Consider the following 19,122-nt stretch of genomic DNA (forward strand, 5'->3'; position numbering starts at 1 on the left):
GATTCTGCCATTCTGTATCCTTTAAGTGGAGCATTTAGGCCATTTACAGTCAATGTTAGTATTGAGATGTGAGGTGCTGTTTTACTCATTGTGCTAGTTGTTGCCTAAATACCTTTTTTAAAAATTGTGTTATTGTTTTATAGGCTGTGTGAGATTTAAGGAAGTTCTATTTTGGTGTATTTTGAAGTTTTCTTTCAAGATTTAGAACTCCTTTTATCATTTCTTGCAGTGCTGGCTTAGTTGTGGTGAATTCTGTCAGCATTTGTTTGTCTGAAAAAGACTTTATTTCTCCTTCACTTATGAAGCTTAGTTTTGCTGGATACAAAATTCTTGACTGACCATTATTTTGTTTGAAATGGCTAAAGATAGAACCCCAATCCCTTCTGTTTTGTAGGGTTTCTGCTGAGAAATCTGCTGTTAATCTGTTAGGGTTTCCTTTCTAGGTTACCTGATGCTTTTGCCTCACAGCTCATAAGATTCTTTCCTTTGTCTTGATTTTAGATAATGTGATGACTATGTGCCTGGATGATGATCTTTTTGTGATGAATTGAAGGGGTGGCCTGCCCCGCCACACCTGTGGGTGTTTCTCGTTAGGTGGAACGAGAGACTTGAGAAAAGAAATAAGACACAGAGACAAAGTATAGAGAAAGAAAAGCGGGGCCCAGGGGACCAGCGCTCAGCTTACAGAGGACCCACGCCAGCACGGGTCTCTGAGTTCCCTTAGTATTTATTGATAATTATCTTTACCATCTTAAAGAAAAGGAAGTGGCAGGATAATAGGATCATTGTAGGTAGAAAATTAGCAGTAAGACATATGGATAAAGATCTCTGTGACATGAATAAGTTCAAAGGAAAATGCTGTGCCTTGATATACATATGCAAACATCTCCATAAACCTTTTAGCAGCATTGTTTTAGACTATCACATGGGGAGAAACCTTGGACAATACCTAGCTTTCCTAGGCAGAGGTCCCTGCGACCTTTGGCCGTGTCCGTGTCCCTGGGTAGTTGAGATTAAGAGAATGGTGATGACTTTTTAACCAACAAGCTGCCTTCAGATATTTGTTTAACAAAGCACATTCTGTATAGTCTAAAATCCTTTAAACCTTAAGTCACCACAGTATATGTCTCTTGCAAGGACAAGGTTGGGGGTAGGGTAACAGATTAACAGCATCTCAAATACAGAACAAAATGGAGTCTCTTATGTCTGCTTCCTTTTTTTTTTTTTTTTTTTTTTTGTCTGCTTCCTTCTATATAGACACAGTAACAGGCTGATCTCTCTTTTCCCCACAATGAATTTCCCAGGTGTTGATGTCTAGATCTATGGTAAGGCCAGGGAAGTTTTTCTCAATTATTCCCTCAAATGTGTTTTCCAAACTTTTAGATTCCTCTTCTTCCTCAGGAACACCAATTATTTTTAGTTTTGGTCATTTAAGATAATCCCAAATTTCTAGGAGGCTTTGTTCATATTTTTGATTATTGTTTTCTTTGTCTTTGTCAGATAGGAGGCCTTACAAAAGAGGAGTTTCTCTAAGTGGGTGCCTGTCTCTGGGAGAAGGGCCAGAGCTGGGTTGCCAGCCTGTGCAGATGTACAGGGAGCTTTGAAATGACCGTTTATTCCAAAGGGACAAACAGAATTCAGAAGGTTGATTATCATTAGTATTATTTTTGAGATGGAGTCTTGCTCTGTCGCCCAGGCTGGAGTGCAATGGCACACTCTTGGCTCACTGCCACCTCCATCTCCCAGGTTCAAGTGATTCTCCTGCTTCAGCCTCCCCAGTTGCTGGGATTACAGGCATGTGCCACCATGTCTCACTAATTTTTGTATTTTTAGTAGAGGAGGGGTTTTGCCATATTGGCCAGGCTGGTCTTGAATGCCTGACCTCAGGTGATCCACCTGCTTCGGCGTCCCACAGTGCTGGGATTATAGGCATGAGCCACCACACCCAGCCCAGAAGGTTGATTACTAAGCTATTCAAGGAGATACCAGAGAAAGGTGATAACCAACTTAAAGAAAATTTTCAAGACAATACAGGATATGGATGAAAAATGCTCCAGAAAAAATGGATATTATAAATAAAAAATAATCGCAACTTATGGAAATGAAAGACACTTAGAGAGATGCAAAATGCATAGAAAATAGAACTGAACAAGTATTAATAAAAGGAAGAGCTTGAAGATAAGGCTTTCGAATTAACCCAATCACACAAAGACAAACGGCAGCAAAATCTTCACCTGGAATTGAAGGTGGCAGCATCCGCTGGGATTGGAGGCAGCTCTGGAGCATACTGACAGCTACACTGTGGCTCATGGAGTTAGCAGAACTTCATGAAGTGCTGGAGAGCTGTTAAAGAAAAAGGGAGGGATGGGACTGTAGAAAAGCCCCCAGTATAACTGCAACCTTGGCTATACCTTAAACTCACGGGAGGAGCTTTTACAACTCCGGCACCTAGGCTATACTCCAGACCGAGCTGAACTTTTTAAAGCTCCACAGGCGATTTCAATTTGTAACCAAGGCTGAGAATCAATACTCAATATAATCGATTTACAGTGGGAGGAAATTTAACAAGAGAGTGGATAACTGTTAAGTCTCTGTGAATCCCATTTAGTTTTATACCTTACTACCCCATCCAGTGGCAAAATTGCAGATGAGAGAGTATTCAAATGCAAAAGAAAATATCTAAAATTCCAAAATTCCCTCCTCTTTCCTTCTCCAATCCCTGAGCCTTCTGTTTTCTGTACCACAAAGCTCATTCGACATCCTTGATGAATAGAACTTGGGTTTTGTGAGCTTTCTTCTGACTTAGACTGGCCTCACAATGAATTGGGCTCTCTTCTTGCTGTCAGTTTTCCAGGAAACAACAAGGATTTGATTGATTGCTTGTTTGTTGTCATTGGAAATGACCTAGTCATGTTGGGTGGGAAGTAACTGGCTATTTGGTTGATGGGGAAGTGTGTCCAAGGTGGAGGGATGGTGAAGAACAGACTGCATGTTCCTACGAAGAACAGACGTAATCGTCCAACTGGCTTGGCCCACACTGAGAGCCCTGCCCTCCACTACATACCGTGGATGGTGGGTGAAAGGCATTGGTTAGGACTCTAAGGTATTGGGGTCTGTGCTCAGGTAGAGTGAGATGGAGTCAGGGGTTGGTTCAAGAGTAACATAACATGTCAACTGGCTTTCCCTCTGGACTGACTCAGGAAAACCTGTCCCGTAATCTTATTGTTACTGCCATTCCTTTCACCCTGATCAATGCCAGAAATAATAGCCTGAGTTGGATTGATTTGAGCTCTGGCACCTGTTCTTCACTTCTTGTTCATCTTTCGTTCATGGGCCTTTCTGTTTTTCTTCCTGACCAGTGTCAGGACTTAGATAGTAATGGTCCTTAGGTTACTGTAACAGTGAGGATGGGCCTATGGGCTTTCCTGTGTCATGTGTGTATAATAGCAGAAATGACCTCAACTTGGCACATATGTTCATATAAAGAAATTAGGCTAAATAGCATCTGTTCCTCTCTCATTTACCTATGTCTGAAAGGAAAAAATAATCAGACAATCTATGAATCAAAAATCTGTATATGCCTAAATTATAAATTAAAGGCAATTTAACTGTTTACCTGCATCTGCGCATGCAAATGTTGAACCTGACTTGATTTTTTTTAAATGAGCATCAAAATATTTAAACTTCAGACTTTCTTATGAACATTTTAAAACATTGTTCTCTGATCCCTTTGCCATTTATGAAGACAGAGGCATCTGCTTAAAGCAATATATTCTTATTGCTATCTGAATCACAAAGAAAATGCTATTTGCTATTGTTCCTTTTTAGTCTTCTCCAAAGGATGAGAAAGAGCTCTCCTCCGCTTTCCCTTTCTTCACTTACTCTCTTGGCTGCTTTCTGCTCCTCTGTATCCGTTTACATCACTCACATGCTGTCTTCCCAACTCGTAGCTCTCAACCTCTTCTGTATACTACCAGCTTCCGGGTTTTATGGTGGGGGATATCCCTATTGCTCTCCCTCGGCTTATGGCAAAAGAAAATGAAGTCCAGTTTGAAGTCTCCTGCAATATCATTCTGCTTTCTGGGTGAGAAACCTGGTTTGGGGCACCCTCTAGTGGATATGTGGCTGCCATTACATTTTCCCTTTGAGTAGGGCAGAAGAAAGAGTTGGTTTGTTGGCAGGGGTAAAGGGGTGGTTCTGGTCCTAGCTTGTCCATGGACTTGCTGTGGGACTTCAGACAAAGCACTTCCACTCTCTTGGCCTCAGTTCCTTCCACGAAATATTGTAGTGTATACTGTTTGCTTTGTGCCCACAACAACTCATTCCTGCAAGTGGGCAGGACTTGTAGAATGGCTGAGTGCAGATCTCAGCAAATCCTCTTTTCCCAAAACAATTGTAAAGCTAGACAAAATTGCCAAAGACAGTCATTTAAAGACTGGAAATTTGACCAAAGGCATACAACAAATTGAGAAGGGTTAATTTAAGACAGTCCATCCGTGGGCGGACGTGGGCTCAAGCCTATAATCCTAGCACTTTGGGAGGCCAAGGCAGGCAGGTCAGGAGATTGAGACCATCCTGGCTAACACGGTGAAACCCCACCTCTACTAAAAATGCAAAAAATTAGCAGGATGTGATGGCGCTAGCCTGTAGTCCCAGCTACTCAGGTGACTGAGGCAGGAGAATCCCTTGAAACCAGAGAGGCGGAGGTTGCAGTCAGCTAAGATCACGCCACTGCAGTCCAGCCTGGGTAACAGAGCAAGACACCCTCTTAAAAAAAAAAAAGAAAGTGTACTGGTTCTCAGAATTTCAGAAAGAACAGTGGAAGTCTGTAGTGTGTTAGCATTGCCCCCTCACCTCCAGCTGTGTGGTTGTGGTAAGGAAGTTCTATCCAGGTGGGTGGGGCTTGTGGGAGGGAATGGCAGTGGCAGCAGAGGGTGGTTGACTTTACTTCCATGCCCAGAGATGTTGAAAACAATAGTTATCTCAGGGACAAACAATCATGGGAAGACCAAAATTGCAGCTAGCTTGAGGTTGCAGTATTGGTTAGGACAAGCAATAGGCCAACAGGCCAGCCAAAAATTTAATATGGAAATCCAGGTAATGATACAACTAAAGAAGCGTCTTGAAAAGCTACCACATGTATCTGGTGGTCTGAAAGGTATGCATAAGGCTGCATACACACATTCAGGAGAGACTGAAGACTCATAAAAATCTGGAACTTTGAATGAATTCTCCAAGCCACACAGAGATCCACTGACAAAAGGTGAAGCCTTCCTGGCACGAGGTGTGGCTCAACCTCTGGCCAGTCACTGGCTGACCATTAAGCTATGCTGATCTAAGCCAGGCTTAAAAACAAGAAACCGGGCTCTGTGGCTCACGCCTGTAATCCCAGCACTTTGGGAGGCTGAGGCAGGTGGATCACAAGGTCAGGAGTTCAAGACCAGCCTGACCAATGTGGTGAAACCCTGTCTCTACTAAAATACAAAAATTAGTTGGGTGTGGTGGCGGGCACCTGTAATCCAAGCTACTCAGGAGGCTGAAGCAGGAGAATCATTTGAACCTGGGAGGTGGAGGTTGCAATGAGCCAAGATCATGCCATTGCACTGTGGCCTGGGTGACAGCATGAGACTCTGTCTCAAAAAAAAAAAAAAAAAAAATTAAAAGTAAATAAATAAAAATAAAATAAAAACAAGAAAAAAAAAAAACACAAAAAACCTCTAAGCAGATGCCTCAGTGGTTACATGCTGTGAGAGAAACAGACATCACAGAATCAGTCCAGGTAGGTCACTAAACAAACAACAAACAAACAAGCAAACAGCAACGTCCATCAGCCCTGGTTGGGTGGGGAAGGAGATCAGAACCCACAGTTGCTATACGTTACCTAGAATATCCAGTTTTTCTTTTCTTTTTTTTTTTTTTTTTTTTTGAGACGGAGTCTCGCTGTCACCCAGGCTGGAGTACAGTGGCCGGATCTCAGCTCACTGCAAGCTCCGCCTCCCGGGTTCACGCCATTCTCCTGCCTCAGCCTCCCGAGGAGCTGGGACTACAGGCGCCGGCCACCTCGCCTGGCTAGTTTTTGTATTTTTTAGTAGAGACGGGGTTTCACCGTGTTAGCCAGGATGGTCTCGATCTCCTGACCTCGTGGTCCGCCCGTCTCGGCCTCCCAAAGTGCTGGGATTACAGGCGAATATCCAGTTTTTCAACAACAAATTATGAGACATGCAAAGAAACAGGATAGAGTGACACACACATACACAAAAATAGTCAATAGAGACTCTTTCCTAGTGGGCCTACATGTTGAATGTAGCAAATACTTCTCAACAGCTATTATGAGTATGTTTAAAGAAGTAAATCAAGTTTGAAGAATTAAAGTGGCATGACAATGACTGATCAAATATAGAATCTTAATAAAGAGGTAGAAATGATAAGCACCAAATGAAAATCCTGGGGTTGAAAAATACAATGGCCAAAATAAAACATTCACTAGAGTGATTTAACAGCAAATTTGAGTTCCTAAAAAGGAAAAAGAATCAGCAAACTCAAAGCTGGATCAACAGCAACTATCTAATATGAAGAGTAGAAGGAAAAATAAAAATAAAAATGAACAGAGCCTCAGAGGCCAAGGAGACATCATTGAGCAAACGAGCAAATGTGTAATTGGAGTCTCAGAAAGAGAGAAGATAAAAAGGTAGAAAAAATACCTGTATAAAAGATACCTGAACACTTTCCAAATTCGATATAAAACATTTATCTATACACCCAAGAAGTTCTGTGAATATCATGTCATTCAAACAGATGAAAGCCAAACACGAAGAGAGAATCTTGAAAACAACGAGAAAAAAAGACTTATTCTATACAAGAGTTGCACAATAAAAAACAATAGTCAACTTTTCATCAGAAGCAATGGAGGCCAGAAGGCAGTGGGATGATGTATTAAAAGTGCTGAAGGAAAAAAACCTGTTAACCAATAATTTTATATCCAGTAATATATCTTGCAAAAATGAAGGTGAAATAAAGATAGTCCTAGATTAATAAAGAATAAGAGAATTTTTGCCTAGCACACTTGCCTTAAAAGAAATAGCAAAGAAAATTCTTCAGGTAGAAAGAAAGTCACACCAGATAGCATTCTAAGCCACATGAAATACAAAGCACCAGTAAAGGTAATTATATAGGTAATTATATAGAAGAATATAAATATATATTTTATCATTTATGCTGACCAATTTGAAAGGTAATTGAATAAAACTAGTTATAAATCCTATTCTTGGTTTTATAAAATGTGAATATATAATAAATAGCACAAAGGAGAGGGACTGAAATGAAGCTATATTAGATCAATGACATCAGACAGTAAGTATCTTAACAGGAAGAAGTGGAGAGTGCCAGAAATGGTAAAGTGTAGTTAATATAAATGACCATAAGTATATTTTTTCCTTTTTCTCTTAACTAATTTAAAAGACAAAAGTTTGCATAAGCAATATTGGTAACACTCTTTGGTTTATAACATATGTGGATATAATATATCTGACAATAATAACATAAAGGAGGGAAGAAGGAATGGAGCTAATTTTAAGTTTCCATTTTCTACAGGAATTAAGTTAGTATTAATCTAAAATAGATAGCAATAAGTTAAGATGCATATTGGAATCTTTAGAGCAACCACAAGGAAACAATTTAAAATGTTATTAAAAAGTTAATAGAGGAATTAAAATGATCATTAGAAAATACGTATTTGATACAAAAAAGAAGGCAAAAGAGGAACAGCGGAACAAAAAAGATGGATACAGCGGAAAAAAGAAGATTGATAGCAAATTACAGTCATAAATCCAACTTTATTAATAGTAACATTAAATGTGAATGAATTAAACACACCAAAAAAAGGCAGAGATCATATGACTTAACAGAACAAGATCCAGTTAAATGCCATCCACAAGAGACACACTTTAGATCTAAAGTCACAAATAGGTTGATGTAAACAGTGGCCATAGCAGGAGTGGTTGTACTAATATCAGACAAAATAGACTTTAAGAGAAGAGATATTCTTAGAAAAAAGTGGGGTCATTCTATAATGACAAAAGGTTAATTCATCAGGAAGATATAACAATTATAAACATATACATATCCAACAAAATAATCCCAAAAAGTATGAAGCAAAAACTGATAGAAATAAAGGGATAAATTGGGAATTCAGAAATAATAGTTGGGAAACTTCAATACCCCACTCTCAGTAGTGGATAGAACAACTAGACAGAAAATCAGTGAGCAGATAGAAGATATAAGCAACTCACTGACGTGACTAACTGACATTCATAAAACATTTCACTCAACAACAGAATACATATTCTTCTCCAGCACACATGAATGTTTTCTAGGATAGACCCTCTTCTAGGCCATAAAGTAAGTCTCAGTAAATTTGAAGGGATTGAAATTCTGCAAAATATTTTATTTGATCACATGAACTTAAATTAGAAATTAATAACAAAGTGATATTTTGGGAAATTCACAAGTATTTGGAAATTAAACAACATACATCTAAATAATGTCAAAAAAGGAACAAGGAAGTTAGAAAATATTTTGAGCTGAGTGAAAATGAAAATAGAATTTATCAATTTTATGAGATGCAGCTGAAGTGCTTAGAGGAAAATTTATAGCTGCAAATTCCTGTATTAGAAAAAAAACCCTCAAAATCAATAATCTAAGTTCCTACCTTAAGAAACTAGGGAAACAAAGCAAACTAAAACCAAAACAAGCAGAAGTAAGAAAATGATAACTACTGGAATAGAAATCAATGAAATAGAAAACAGAAATCAATAAAACGAATGAAGCCAAAAGATAGTATTTTGGAAAGGCAAAACAGACAAACTTTTAGCTACACTAACCAAGAGAAAAAGAGCACTCAAATTGCCAAAATTGGGAATGTAAGGAGGCTCACTGTCAATCTTATAGACATAAAAGGGAATACTGTGAAAAACTGTAAGCAAACAAATTAGACAACTGAGATGAACTGGGTAAGTCCTAGAAAGACATGAATTACAAAACTGGCCAAGAAAAACTAGAAAATCTAAATTGAATTAGTAAATAAAAATCTTTTCACAAAGAAAATCTCATGCCCAGATGGCTTTGCTCAAGAATTCTACCATGCATTTAAATAAGAAAAATTACCAATCTTTCACAAACTCTTTCTGAAAATAGAGGAAGAAATGCTCCCCAACTCATTCTGTGAGGCCAGTATTACCTTGATACCAAAGCCAAGATATCTCAAAAAAAGAAAACTACAAGACTAATATCTCTTATGAATATACATGTAAAAACACTCAGAACAATGCTAGCAAGCTGAATCCAGTATGTATATAAAAAGGATTATACACAATGACTAAGATTTATCCCAGAAATGCAAGTTTGGTGTAACACCCCAAAATCAGTTAATGTAATATACCAGAGCGGGGCGCTGTAACGCATGCCTGTAATCCTCGCACTTTGGGAGGTGGAGGCAGGTGGATCACTTGAGGTCAGGAGTTTGAGACCAGCCTAGTCAACAAGGTGAAACAAACCAGAAAAATTACCCAGGAGTGGTGACACACACCTGTAGTCCCAGTTACTCGGGAGGCTGAGGCACGAGAATCACTTGAACCCAGGAGATGGAGGTTGCAGTGAGCCAAGATTGTGCCACTGCACTCCAGCCTGGGCAACAGAGTGAGACTTCCTCTCAAAAAAAAAAAAAAAAAAAGTTACATATCATGTTAATAAAGGATAAAAATCATATGTCATATCAATACCTCTGGAAAAAGCATTTGACAAAATCTGCCATTCATGATAAAAAACATTCTCTTGACCTCAGTTGAAGGGAGTTTCCTCAACCTGAAAAGGGCACCTTGGAAAAATTTGTAACTAACATATTTAATGGTAAGAGACTAGATCTAGCAAGGCAATGATCCCCACTCTCATCACATGTATTCAATGTATGTAGAAAATCCTAAGGAATCAATCACATACAAGTGTACTTCAGACATATTGTGGGTTTGGTTCTAGACCAGCACAATAAAACGAATATTGCAAGAAAGTGAGTCATAACATAAAAGTTATGCTTATATTATTCTGTAGCCTATTAAGTTTGCAATAGCATTACATGTAAAAAAGTACATGCTTTAATTAAAAATACTGTATTGCTAAAAAAAATGCTAGCAAAGCGAGCACATGCTGTTTGAAAAAAGGCACCAATTGACTTACTGATGCATGGTTGTCACAAACCTTTAACCTGTAAAAAATGAAATTATCTGTGAAGCACAATAAAGCAAAGCACAATAAAAAGACATGCCTGTACTTACAAAACTATTAGATTTTTTTTTTTTTTTTTGAGACGGAGTCTTGCTCTGTCACCCATGCTGGAGTGCAGTGGTGCAGTGGCACCATCTCAGCTCACTTCCACTTCCGCCTTCCAGGTTGAAGCGATTCTCATGCCTCAGCCTCCCAAGTAACTGAGACTACAGGCGTGCACCACCACTCCTGGCTAATTTTTTTTTGTATTATTATTATTTATTATACTTTAAGTTCTAGGGTACATGGGCACAATGTGCAGGTTTGTTTCTTGTGTATACATGTGCCATGTTGGTGTGCTGCACCCATCAACTTGTCCTTTACATTAGATATATTTCCTAATGCTATCCCCACCCCCTCTCCTCCCCGCAATAGGCCCTGGTATGTGATGTTCCCCTTTCTGTGTCCAAGTGATCTCATTGTTCAATTCCCACCTATGAGTGAGAACATGTGGTGTTTGGTTTTCTGTTCTTGTGATAGTTTGCTGAGAATGATGGTTTCCAGCTGCATCCGTGTCCCTACAAAAGACACAAACTCATCCTTTTTTATGGCTGCATAGTATTCCACGGTGTATATGTGCCACATTTTCTTAATCCAGTGTGTTTAAGAAACACACTGGATGGACATTTGGGTTGATTCCAAGTCTTTGCTATTGTGAATAGTGCTGCAATAAACATGCGTGTGCATGTGTCTTTATAGCAGCATGATTTATAATCCCTTTGGGTATATCCCCAGTAATGGGATGGCTGGGTCAAATGGTATTTCTAGTTCTAGATCCTTGAGGAATCGCCACACTGTTTTCCACAATGGTTGAACTAGTTTACAATCCCACTAACAGTGTAAAAGTGTTCCTATTTCTCCACATCCTCTCCAGCACCTGTTGTTTCCTGACTTTTTAATGCTTGCCATTCTAACTGGTGTGAGATGGTATCTCATTGTGGTTTTGATTCGCATTTCTCTGATGGCAAGTGATGATGAGCATTTTTTCATGTGTCTGTTGGCTGTATGAATGTCTTCTTTTGAGAAGTGTCTTTTCATATCCTTTGACCACTTTTTATCAAAAAGTTTTTTTGTTTTTTTTTCTTGTAAATTTGATTGAGTTCTTTATAGGTTCTGGATATTAGCCCTTTGTCAGATGAGTAGATTGCAAAAATTTTCTCCCATTCTGTAGGTTGTCTGTTCACTCTGATGGTAGTTGGGGTTTCACTATGTTGCCCACGCTGGTCTTGAATTCCTTGCCTCAAGTGATCCGCCCACCTTGGCCTCCCAAAGTGCTGGGATTATAGGCATGAGCCACCGCACCTGGGCCACAAAACCATTAGAATTAATAAATATGTTCAGCAAAATTGCAGGATACAAGGCTAATGTTCAAAAATCAATGGAATTTCTGTATATTACAAGTGAACTATCTGAAAATGAAATTAAGAAAATAATTCCATTCATCATAGCATAAAAATACTCAGGAATAACTTTAACAAAAATGTTAGGCTACAAAACATTGGTAAGGGAGATTGAAGATTTAAGTACACAAAACAAATTCCATGTTTGTGGGTTGCAAAATATCTGTAATCTTAAGGTGGCAGTCTTCACCAAATCGATCTACAGATTAAACACAATCCCTGTCAAAATATTTTTTTTGATATCCATTGATGAAGCGATCCTAAAATTTACATGGAAAGACAAAGGACCTGAGATAGCCAAAGTGATATTGAAAAAGAACAATGTTGGTTAGGTAAAATGTGGTGCCTCCATATAATGGAGTAACTGACACATGCTGCAGCAAGCATGAATCTCAGTGGCATTATGCTGCTCATGTAAATTCAGCTTGCTCTCTCTAATGTCTCTGTGTGTGTGGATGTAGGATTATTAACTGGTGCTTATTAATGGCTGTTTGGGCTGTTTTTTCTTTCTTTTTTTTTTTCTTCAGCTTTTAAGTTCTGGGGTACATGTGCAGGATGTGCAGGTTTGTTACATAGGTAAAATTGTGCTACGGTGGTTTGTGCACAGATCAACCCATCATCTTGGTATTAAGCCCAGCATCCATTCAGTATTGTTCCTGGTGCTTTCCCTCTTCCAACCCTCACCCCAACAGGCCCCACTGTGTGGTGTTCCTCTTCCTGTGTGTCCACGTGTTCTCATCATTCAGCTCTCACTTGTAAGTGAGAACATGCGGTGTTTGGTTTTCTGTTCCTGTGGTAGTTTGCTGAGGATAATGGCTTCCAGCTCCAACCATGTGTCGGCAAAGGACATGCTCTCATCCTTTTTATGGTTGCATAGAATTTCACATTTTCTTTATCCAGCCTATTAATATTTTTTTAAAACCGTTTTGTTTAAAAAATTAAGTTCACCTGTAATCTTAAATCAGAATTTCAAAATGTACTGCATTTAAAATGATTTACTACTAAAATTCAAAATGTTTTTCTCTCACTATCATGTAGAAGAATATTACTCTGAATACCTACCTCTTGCTTCACTCAAACCATGTTATAAGTCAACCACAAGGAGCCTCTTCACTTAGATTTTCATTGCACATCTTGCATTTCAATGTCCTTACTCTTCCATGGAAAAGGTCATAAATTATGCCCACCTGATGAAAACGAATCTCTCATAGATCTGATGCAACAATCATGGATCACGTACTTTCACATAAACAGTGGGAATGAAGGAACAGCATGAAGTAATTTGAGAATTAAATGACATTTGCTTTCAACCAACTATAATTTTTTCAAGGGAAAACAAATACTTTGTAATTATAACTCTTCAAAACAGTCTTGTTTCTTGTAAAGTTATATACAAAAAAGCCTGACAGTTTTAGCTTTCAATTGTTTTCTGTACTCTACACTCTGATTTAGTGTAATGTATGAAGTGTTGGTACCTTAGTTCTTTCTACGTGAATCCTCTGATGTTTACAGAGACTTAATGTTTGATTAAATATGTTTTTCACATTTACTGCATCTGCAAAAGTATCTTTTAGTATGATCTCTCTGGCATTCTCCACGCTGGAGTTTTTAAACAAATGTGTTTCTACATTCATTACATTTGTAGGATTTCTTTGCAACATAAATTCTCTGATACTCAACAAGGTTTGAACAACTGCTTTGGTGTTTTCCTCTGGTATAAAACGTGTACAATAAGGTTTGTAATACAAGTAAAGGTACTACAATCCTCTTTATATATGTAATATTTTTCTTCAAAATAAATACTCTTATTCACTTTAAAGGCTTATATTTTCTGAAAGTTTTTTTTACAGTAATTACATTTATAATAGTTTCATGAAGTATGAATTCTCTGATTTTGAGTAAGATGTGAGCAGATAGCTATGGCTTTTCCACGTTCTTTATATTTGTACAATTTTTCTAAAGTATAAATGCTTTCCTGTGCAATAAGGCATGAACATTAATTAAAAAGTTTTACCACATTATTTGTATCTGTAGGGGTTTTCTTCAGTATGAATTATCTTACATACAGTAAGGTGTGACAACCATTTAAAGGCTTTGCCACGTTCTTCACATTTCTAGGATTTCTCACCAGTATCATTTATGTTTAGAAAGGTATGAGGTGTGGTTAAAAGCTTTTCCACATTTTTCAGATTTGTAGAGTTTCTCTCTGGTATCAATTATCTTACGTTTGAGGACCGTTAAAATGCTTTGCCATATTCAATCACAGGGTTTCTCTCCAGTATGAATCTCTTACGTATATTAAGAGTTGAAGACTGGTTAAAAGCTTTACCATATTCTTTGCATTTGGAGGGTTTTTCTCCAGTATGAATTATCTTATGTTTAGTAAGACTTGAGATGCACTTAAAAGGCTTTGTCACATCCTTTACATTTGTAGGGTTTCTCTCTAGTATGACTTCTCTCATGTTCATTACGGTTTGAAGACCAGTTAAAGGCTTTGATACATTCTTCACATTTGTAGGGTTTCTCTCCACTACGAATTCTCTCATGTTTAATAAGAGTTGAGTAATGGTTAAAGGCTTTGCCACATTCTTCACATTTGTCGGAGTTCTCTCCAGTGTGAATTATCTTATGTGTAATAAAGGTTAACAACTGGTTGAAGGTTTTGCCACATTCTTCACAATGGTGGGGATTCTCTCCAGTGCGAATTATCTTATGTTTAGTAAGGGCTCAGGACTGGTTAAAGGCTTTGCCACATTCTTCACATCTGTAGGAATTCTGTCTAGTATGACTTCTCTGATGTTGAGTTAGGCGTGAAAGCATGTGAAATAATTTGCCACATTCTTTTTTTTTTTTGAGATGGAGTCTTGCTCTGTCGCCCAGTCTGGAGTGCAATGGCGTGATCTCGGCTCACCGCAACTTCCACCTCCCAGGTTCAAGCCGTTCTCCTACCTCAGCCTCCTGAATAGCTGGAACTATAGGTGCATGCCACCAAGCCTGGCTAATTTTTTTTGTATTTTTAGTAGAGATGGGGTTTCACCATGCTGGTCAGGCTGGTCTCAAACTCCTGACCTCACGTGATCCACCCACCTCGCCCTCCCAAAGTGCTAGTATTACAGGTGTGAGCCACGGCACCTGGCCAATTTGCCATATTCTTTGCATTTGAAGGGTTTCTCTCCAGTGTGTCATGTCTTATGTCTATTTGAATTTGAAAATTTGCTAGAGACTTTCACATATGTATTGCATTAAAATATTTTGCTCTGAGTAGTTGACAAATTAATGACATTAATGATGTTAATTAAGTCCATTATGACCTTTGTGCACTTTGCACTCACCTACACTTTTATAGCCTTTCCTTAATTGTAAATTTTCTTGCTTACATTTTCCATATCTGTTTAGTATCACTTTTGGGAATGAGTCTTTTATACCCTGTTCTGGCCAAGGGTCTTGGGTGAAATGAGAACATGTAACTGGGTGTTTCTTTACCATCTTGTGTCTCTCCATATTCCAGGGCTCTTTTCTTTGCTCCAAGTGGGTGATCAGGTCTGGTTTAGAGACAGCAATACCATTTCTAGGCTTCCAGGGGGTCCTAACATCTTAGCTATGGATTTCTAAAGACCTGCAGGTCACAGGGCCCCAGAAGCTGGGCCTCCAGGAGATGATAACACAGCAGTGAAGGTGAGACCTGGAGCTGTGGCCAGAGTTTTCTTAAAAAGATGGATGCTTATCATATTTACAACTCTATGCCTACCTTTTCATGTATAGTCTCATTCTGTCTCTACCTGTCACACACACACACACACACACACACACACACAATAATAGAGAAGTTTGCAATTGCTGGGCAAGCAGGACTGAAGGGGCTATTAGCAACTGGTGGTGTGGGTGTGCAGAGGATGGGGGCACCCTCTGGGCTTCAGGTGGGTCATGTGGGGCCCCTGCAGAGGGAATCAGGGTGCCAGCAGAGGCAGGAGGCCTTGAGGATCCTGGATCTGAGGTAGAACTCTACTAGATGTCCACACACCACACTACTGACCATCATCCTGCCCACCCCTGGCCAGAAACTGCAGGAGAGCCTCTTGATCTTGCAGTGTCCCTCCAGCACCCTCTACTGAGAAGGTTTAACATCTTACTTGCTTTAAGGAAGAAATGCTTAAAGAAGTTTAGTCATCTATCACAGGGTATATATTGGAGGGTACATTCACAGCTGAGAGGCAATACATTGATAACTGGCACAGGTATCCTTGATGGCTTTAGTAATGTGAGTGGTGGTAGGAGAGGAGGGGACTTCTTTGGTCCTCAGTGTGAAGAGAAATGTCTTTAGCTTGGGTTTCTGTGAAGCGATGAACCACACTGAGGGGACCTTTAGGCTGAGCTGTACCTGATCCTAAGACAAGGTCTCTGGAATTCCTTGGGCATGTGCCATGTATCTTTTATTTTTCCATTATAGGGAAAACCAAGACCCAGACCTGGAGACCTGATTGAGATATTTCGAATTGGCTATGAGCACTGGGCCATCTATGTAGAAGATGATTGCGTAGTCCATCTGGCTCCCCCGAGTAAGAGTGAATAGTATATTGAAATACTGATATTGAAGTTAGCCAAGTAAATAGAAGCACCGTTCATTACTGTGTTCCTCAGTTATTGCCATTCTTTAGTAACGGGACCCCTTGAAGCATGACTGGACCGTTGTTTACTGTGACAGAGCTTGGTCTCTCTTCACCAAAAACACCGAGTGTCCAGGCCTAAGAGTGATACAAGTGTGAAGAGCGTGGCCCAAGTTCCCTGACCTCCTAGAGGGCCCTTTGTTGAAAAACACACGTTTTAGAACTTGAGCTCCATTTTGTACTGACAAGAGTTGGGCATCTGTCCTCACCTTTCTGAGGATTCCCCAAGGAGGGTGCAGATGCTCACATGTTCTGATCGTCATTTGTTTTCTATAGTCCTCAAACACTGCATCTGGCTTCTTGATCACCTTTGGCACCTTTGTCCTCACCTTGTCTCCCTGCCATTCCAACAACGCTCCGTGCTGTTTCACCCTCAATGTAGATAGAGCCCTCCCTTCATTTCTCACAGCTGTCTTAACATATGGCTGAGATTCAATTTGTGTTCATTAAATCTTAGTGGAGATTTGATGGGGGAGGAGGTGATGATAGTAGAGGGAGATTACAGCAAAATGGGAAACAACTGAAAAATTGGGTGTCTAGAACCGCTGGTCACAATGGTTGTCTCAGGAGATGAGGCCTGATGAGGGCTGGGGTGTGGGAGAGGAAGGGGTAGGGGGACCCTGTTGAATACCCTTGAATGCCCTTTGAATGCTGTCTCCCGTGCAGGGATTGCCAGTTCAAAGTTGAATTACAGAAAGGCACTATACCAAAGGCCTTTGGTCCCAACTTGTTCTCAGTTGTCATCTCTGTGTCCTGTCCTCTTCCTCTGGCCCCGTCTCTCACCATGCTGGGATGTTCCCATGGAACAGAGCCCCTTTCTCATTGCCTGTCTTCTCTGCCCCATCCGCTCGTACCCTTCCCGCTTCTTGTCTCAGAACCTACTCCAAGAATGTGATAATTCATCTCTTCTTTCCAGACTAAGTCCAGGAGTTTCCCTCTTGTGCAACCACAGAGATACTTATCAGTTATATCTTCCCCTACTCCTATCTTGCTCTCTCTGAAAATGAATTCTGCCATTTCTGCTCCTGAATGCTCAATTATCTACTGCCAAGTTTTATAAAATCAGCAGATTTTCTTCAAATTTGTAAGAAAAGATCATGGAGCATTTCTTGCCCTTGGACAACTTATAAAGGGAAGGGTATAGACATTTGCATGTCAACACGGTTGTAGCAGAAAAACAGTGCTGGCTTTAAATGACTATCCACCTGGCTTTGGGCAGGTTCCTGACCCTCTTCGAGTCTCTGTCTCATCTAAGGGCTGAATATGATAAGGTAGCAGCTTTCAAACATTTCTCTTTTCAAAGCTGTGGAACCCCGTTTTCAAACATACCCTTAATGAGAATCCCCGTATTTCAGTACAGGTAACAGTCAAGTGGCTGTAGGTGGAAGCTGGTAGGAGCAGTTGCCATTCAGAGCCCTGCTTGGCTGGCTTCCCTTGTGCCCCTGTGGCAGCCCCAGAGGGAGGTGTGTCATGGAACCACCATAATCATGTATGTGATAGTCCTTTACCCAGGAGCTGACACTCACATAGAGAATTCTCTTTACATGTTTGTGACGATTACTGAAGTCTGCTTAGGAAATGAAACTCAAATCCTAGGACTTGGGCAGGTCAGTGCAACACAATCAGGGACCACATGGGAAGGTGCTGCAAGAGTTTAATGACAAAGAGACTCCTGTGCGGTTTGAGAGCAGGGAGTGAGGCGCAGGGCAAAGGGCTTCTCAGGAAAGTTGATTCTCTGCGGTTCTTTGACTCCAACTCCCCCTCTTCTGTCACCCTTCTCCTGATGGTGCCAATGAGACCCCAGGGAAAGCAGCTTACTCAGAGCCTTAGACTGTGCTCTGCTCTGCTCCTCCTTGCACTTCTCAACCTCTGTTTGTCTTTGGTCTCCAGGTGAGGAGTTTGAGGTGGGCAGCATTACTTCTATCTTTAGCAATCGGGCTGTGGTGAAATACAGTCGTCTGGAGGATGTGCTGCATGGCTGCTCCTGGAAGGTCAATAACAAGCTAGATGGGACGTACCTGCCCCTGCCGGTGGACAAGATCATCCAGCGTACAAAAAAGATGGTCAACAAGATCGTGCAGTACAGCCTGATTGAAGGGAACTGTGAGCACTTTGTCAATGGCCTCAGATACGGCGTACCCCGGAGCCAGCAGGTGTGACCCCATTTGCTCTGATGATGGCTTCTTCCAGAGCTTTCTTGGGGTTTGTCATTTCATTAGTGATCAGAATGGTAATCAGTGCTTTCATTGTATTATTCGTTGTACTTGTAGGGCCTTCTATTTCTGTAGGACTTTATGGTTCAGGAGGTATTTTCACCTTTATTAACCCAGGGAGGAGAGAAGAGGCACTGGGCTAATAGTAAGACCACCGGTTGGAGCCCCAGCTCAACTATTAATTAGAGGGGTATCCTTGGTCAAGTCACTATATTTCTGAAAGCTTTTCTTTCTATTCTTTTTTTCCTCCTCTTTCTTTGGAGACAGGGTCTCATTCTGTCACCTAGGCTGGTGTGTAATGGCATAATCATGGCTCATTGCAACCACAACCTCCTGGGCTCAGGCAATCCTCCTGCCTTAGCCTCCTGAATAGCTGGGACTTTAGGCGTGCATCACCACACCCAGATAATTTAAATTTTTTTGTAGAGAGGCGGTTTTGCTATGTTGCCCAGGCTGGTCTTGAACTCCTGGGCTCAAGTGATCCTCCACTTCGGCCTCCCAAAGTGCTGGGATTACAGGTGTGAGCCACCG

At 40.3% G+C, this 19,122-nt stretch overlaps 1 protein-coding gene across 1 annotated transcript in view; it reads left to right on the forward strand.

Moving 5' to 3' along the window:
- Positions 1-19,122, forward strand: part of HRASLS5 (HRAS-like suppressor family, member 5) — a 34,220-nt gene that overhangs the window by 12,541 nt on the left and 2,557 nt on the right. Inside the window, 2 exon segments of the mRNA XM_011942642.1 lie at positions 16,162-16,270; positions 18,269-18,481. Of these exon segments, the coding sequence (XP_011798032.1) occupies positions 16,162-16,270; positions 18,269-18,481 (322 nt within the window).

Source organism: Colobus angolensis, unplaced genomic scaffold (genome assembly GCF_000951035.1).
Source record: "Colobus angolensis palliatus isolate OR3802 unplaced genomic scaffold, Cang.pa_1.0 Scaffold21, whole genome shotgun sequence".
Lineage (NCBI taxonomy): Eukaryota > Metazoa > Chordata > Mammalia > Primates > Cercopithecidae > Colobus > Colobus angolensis.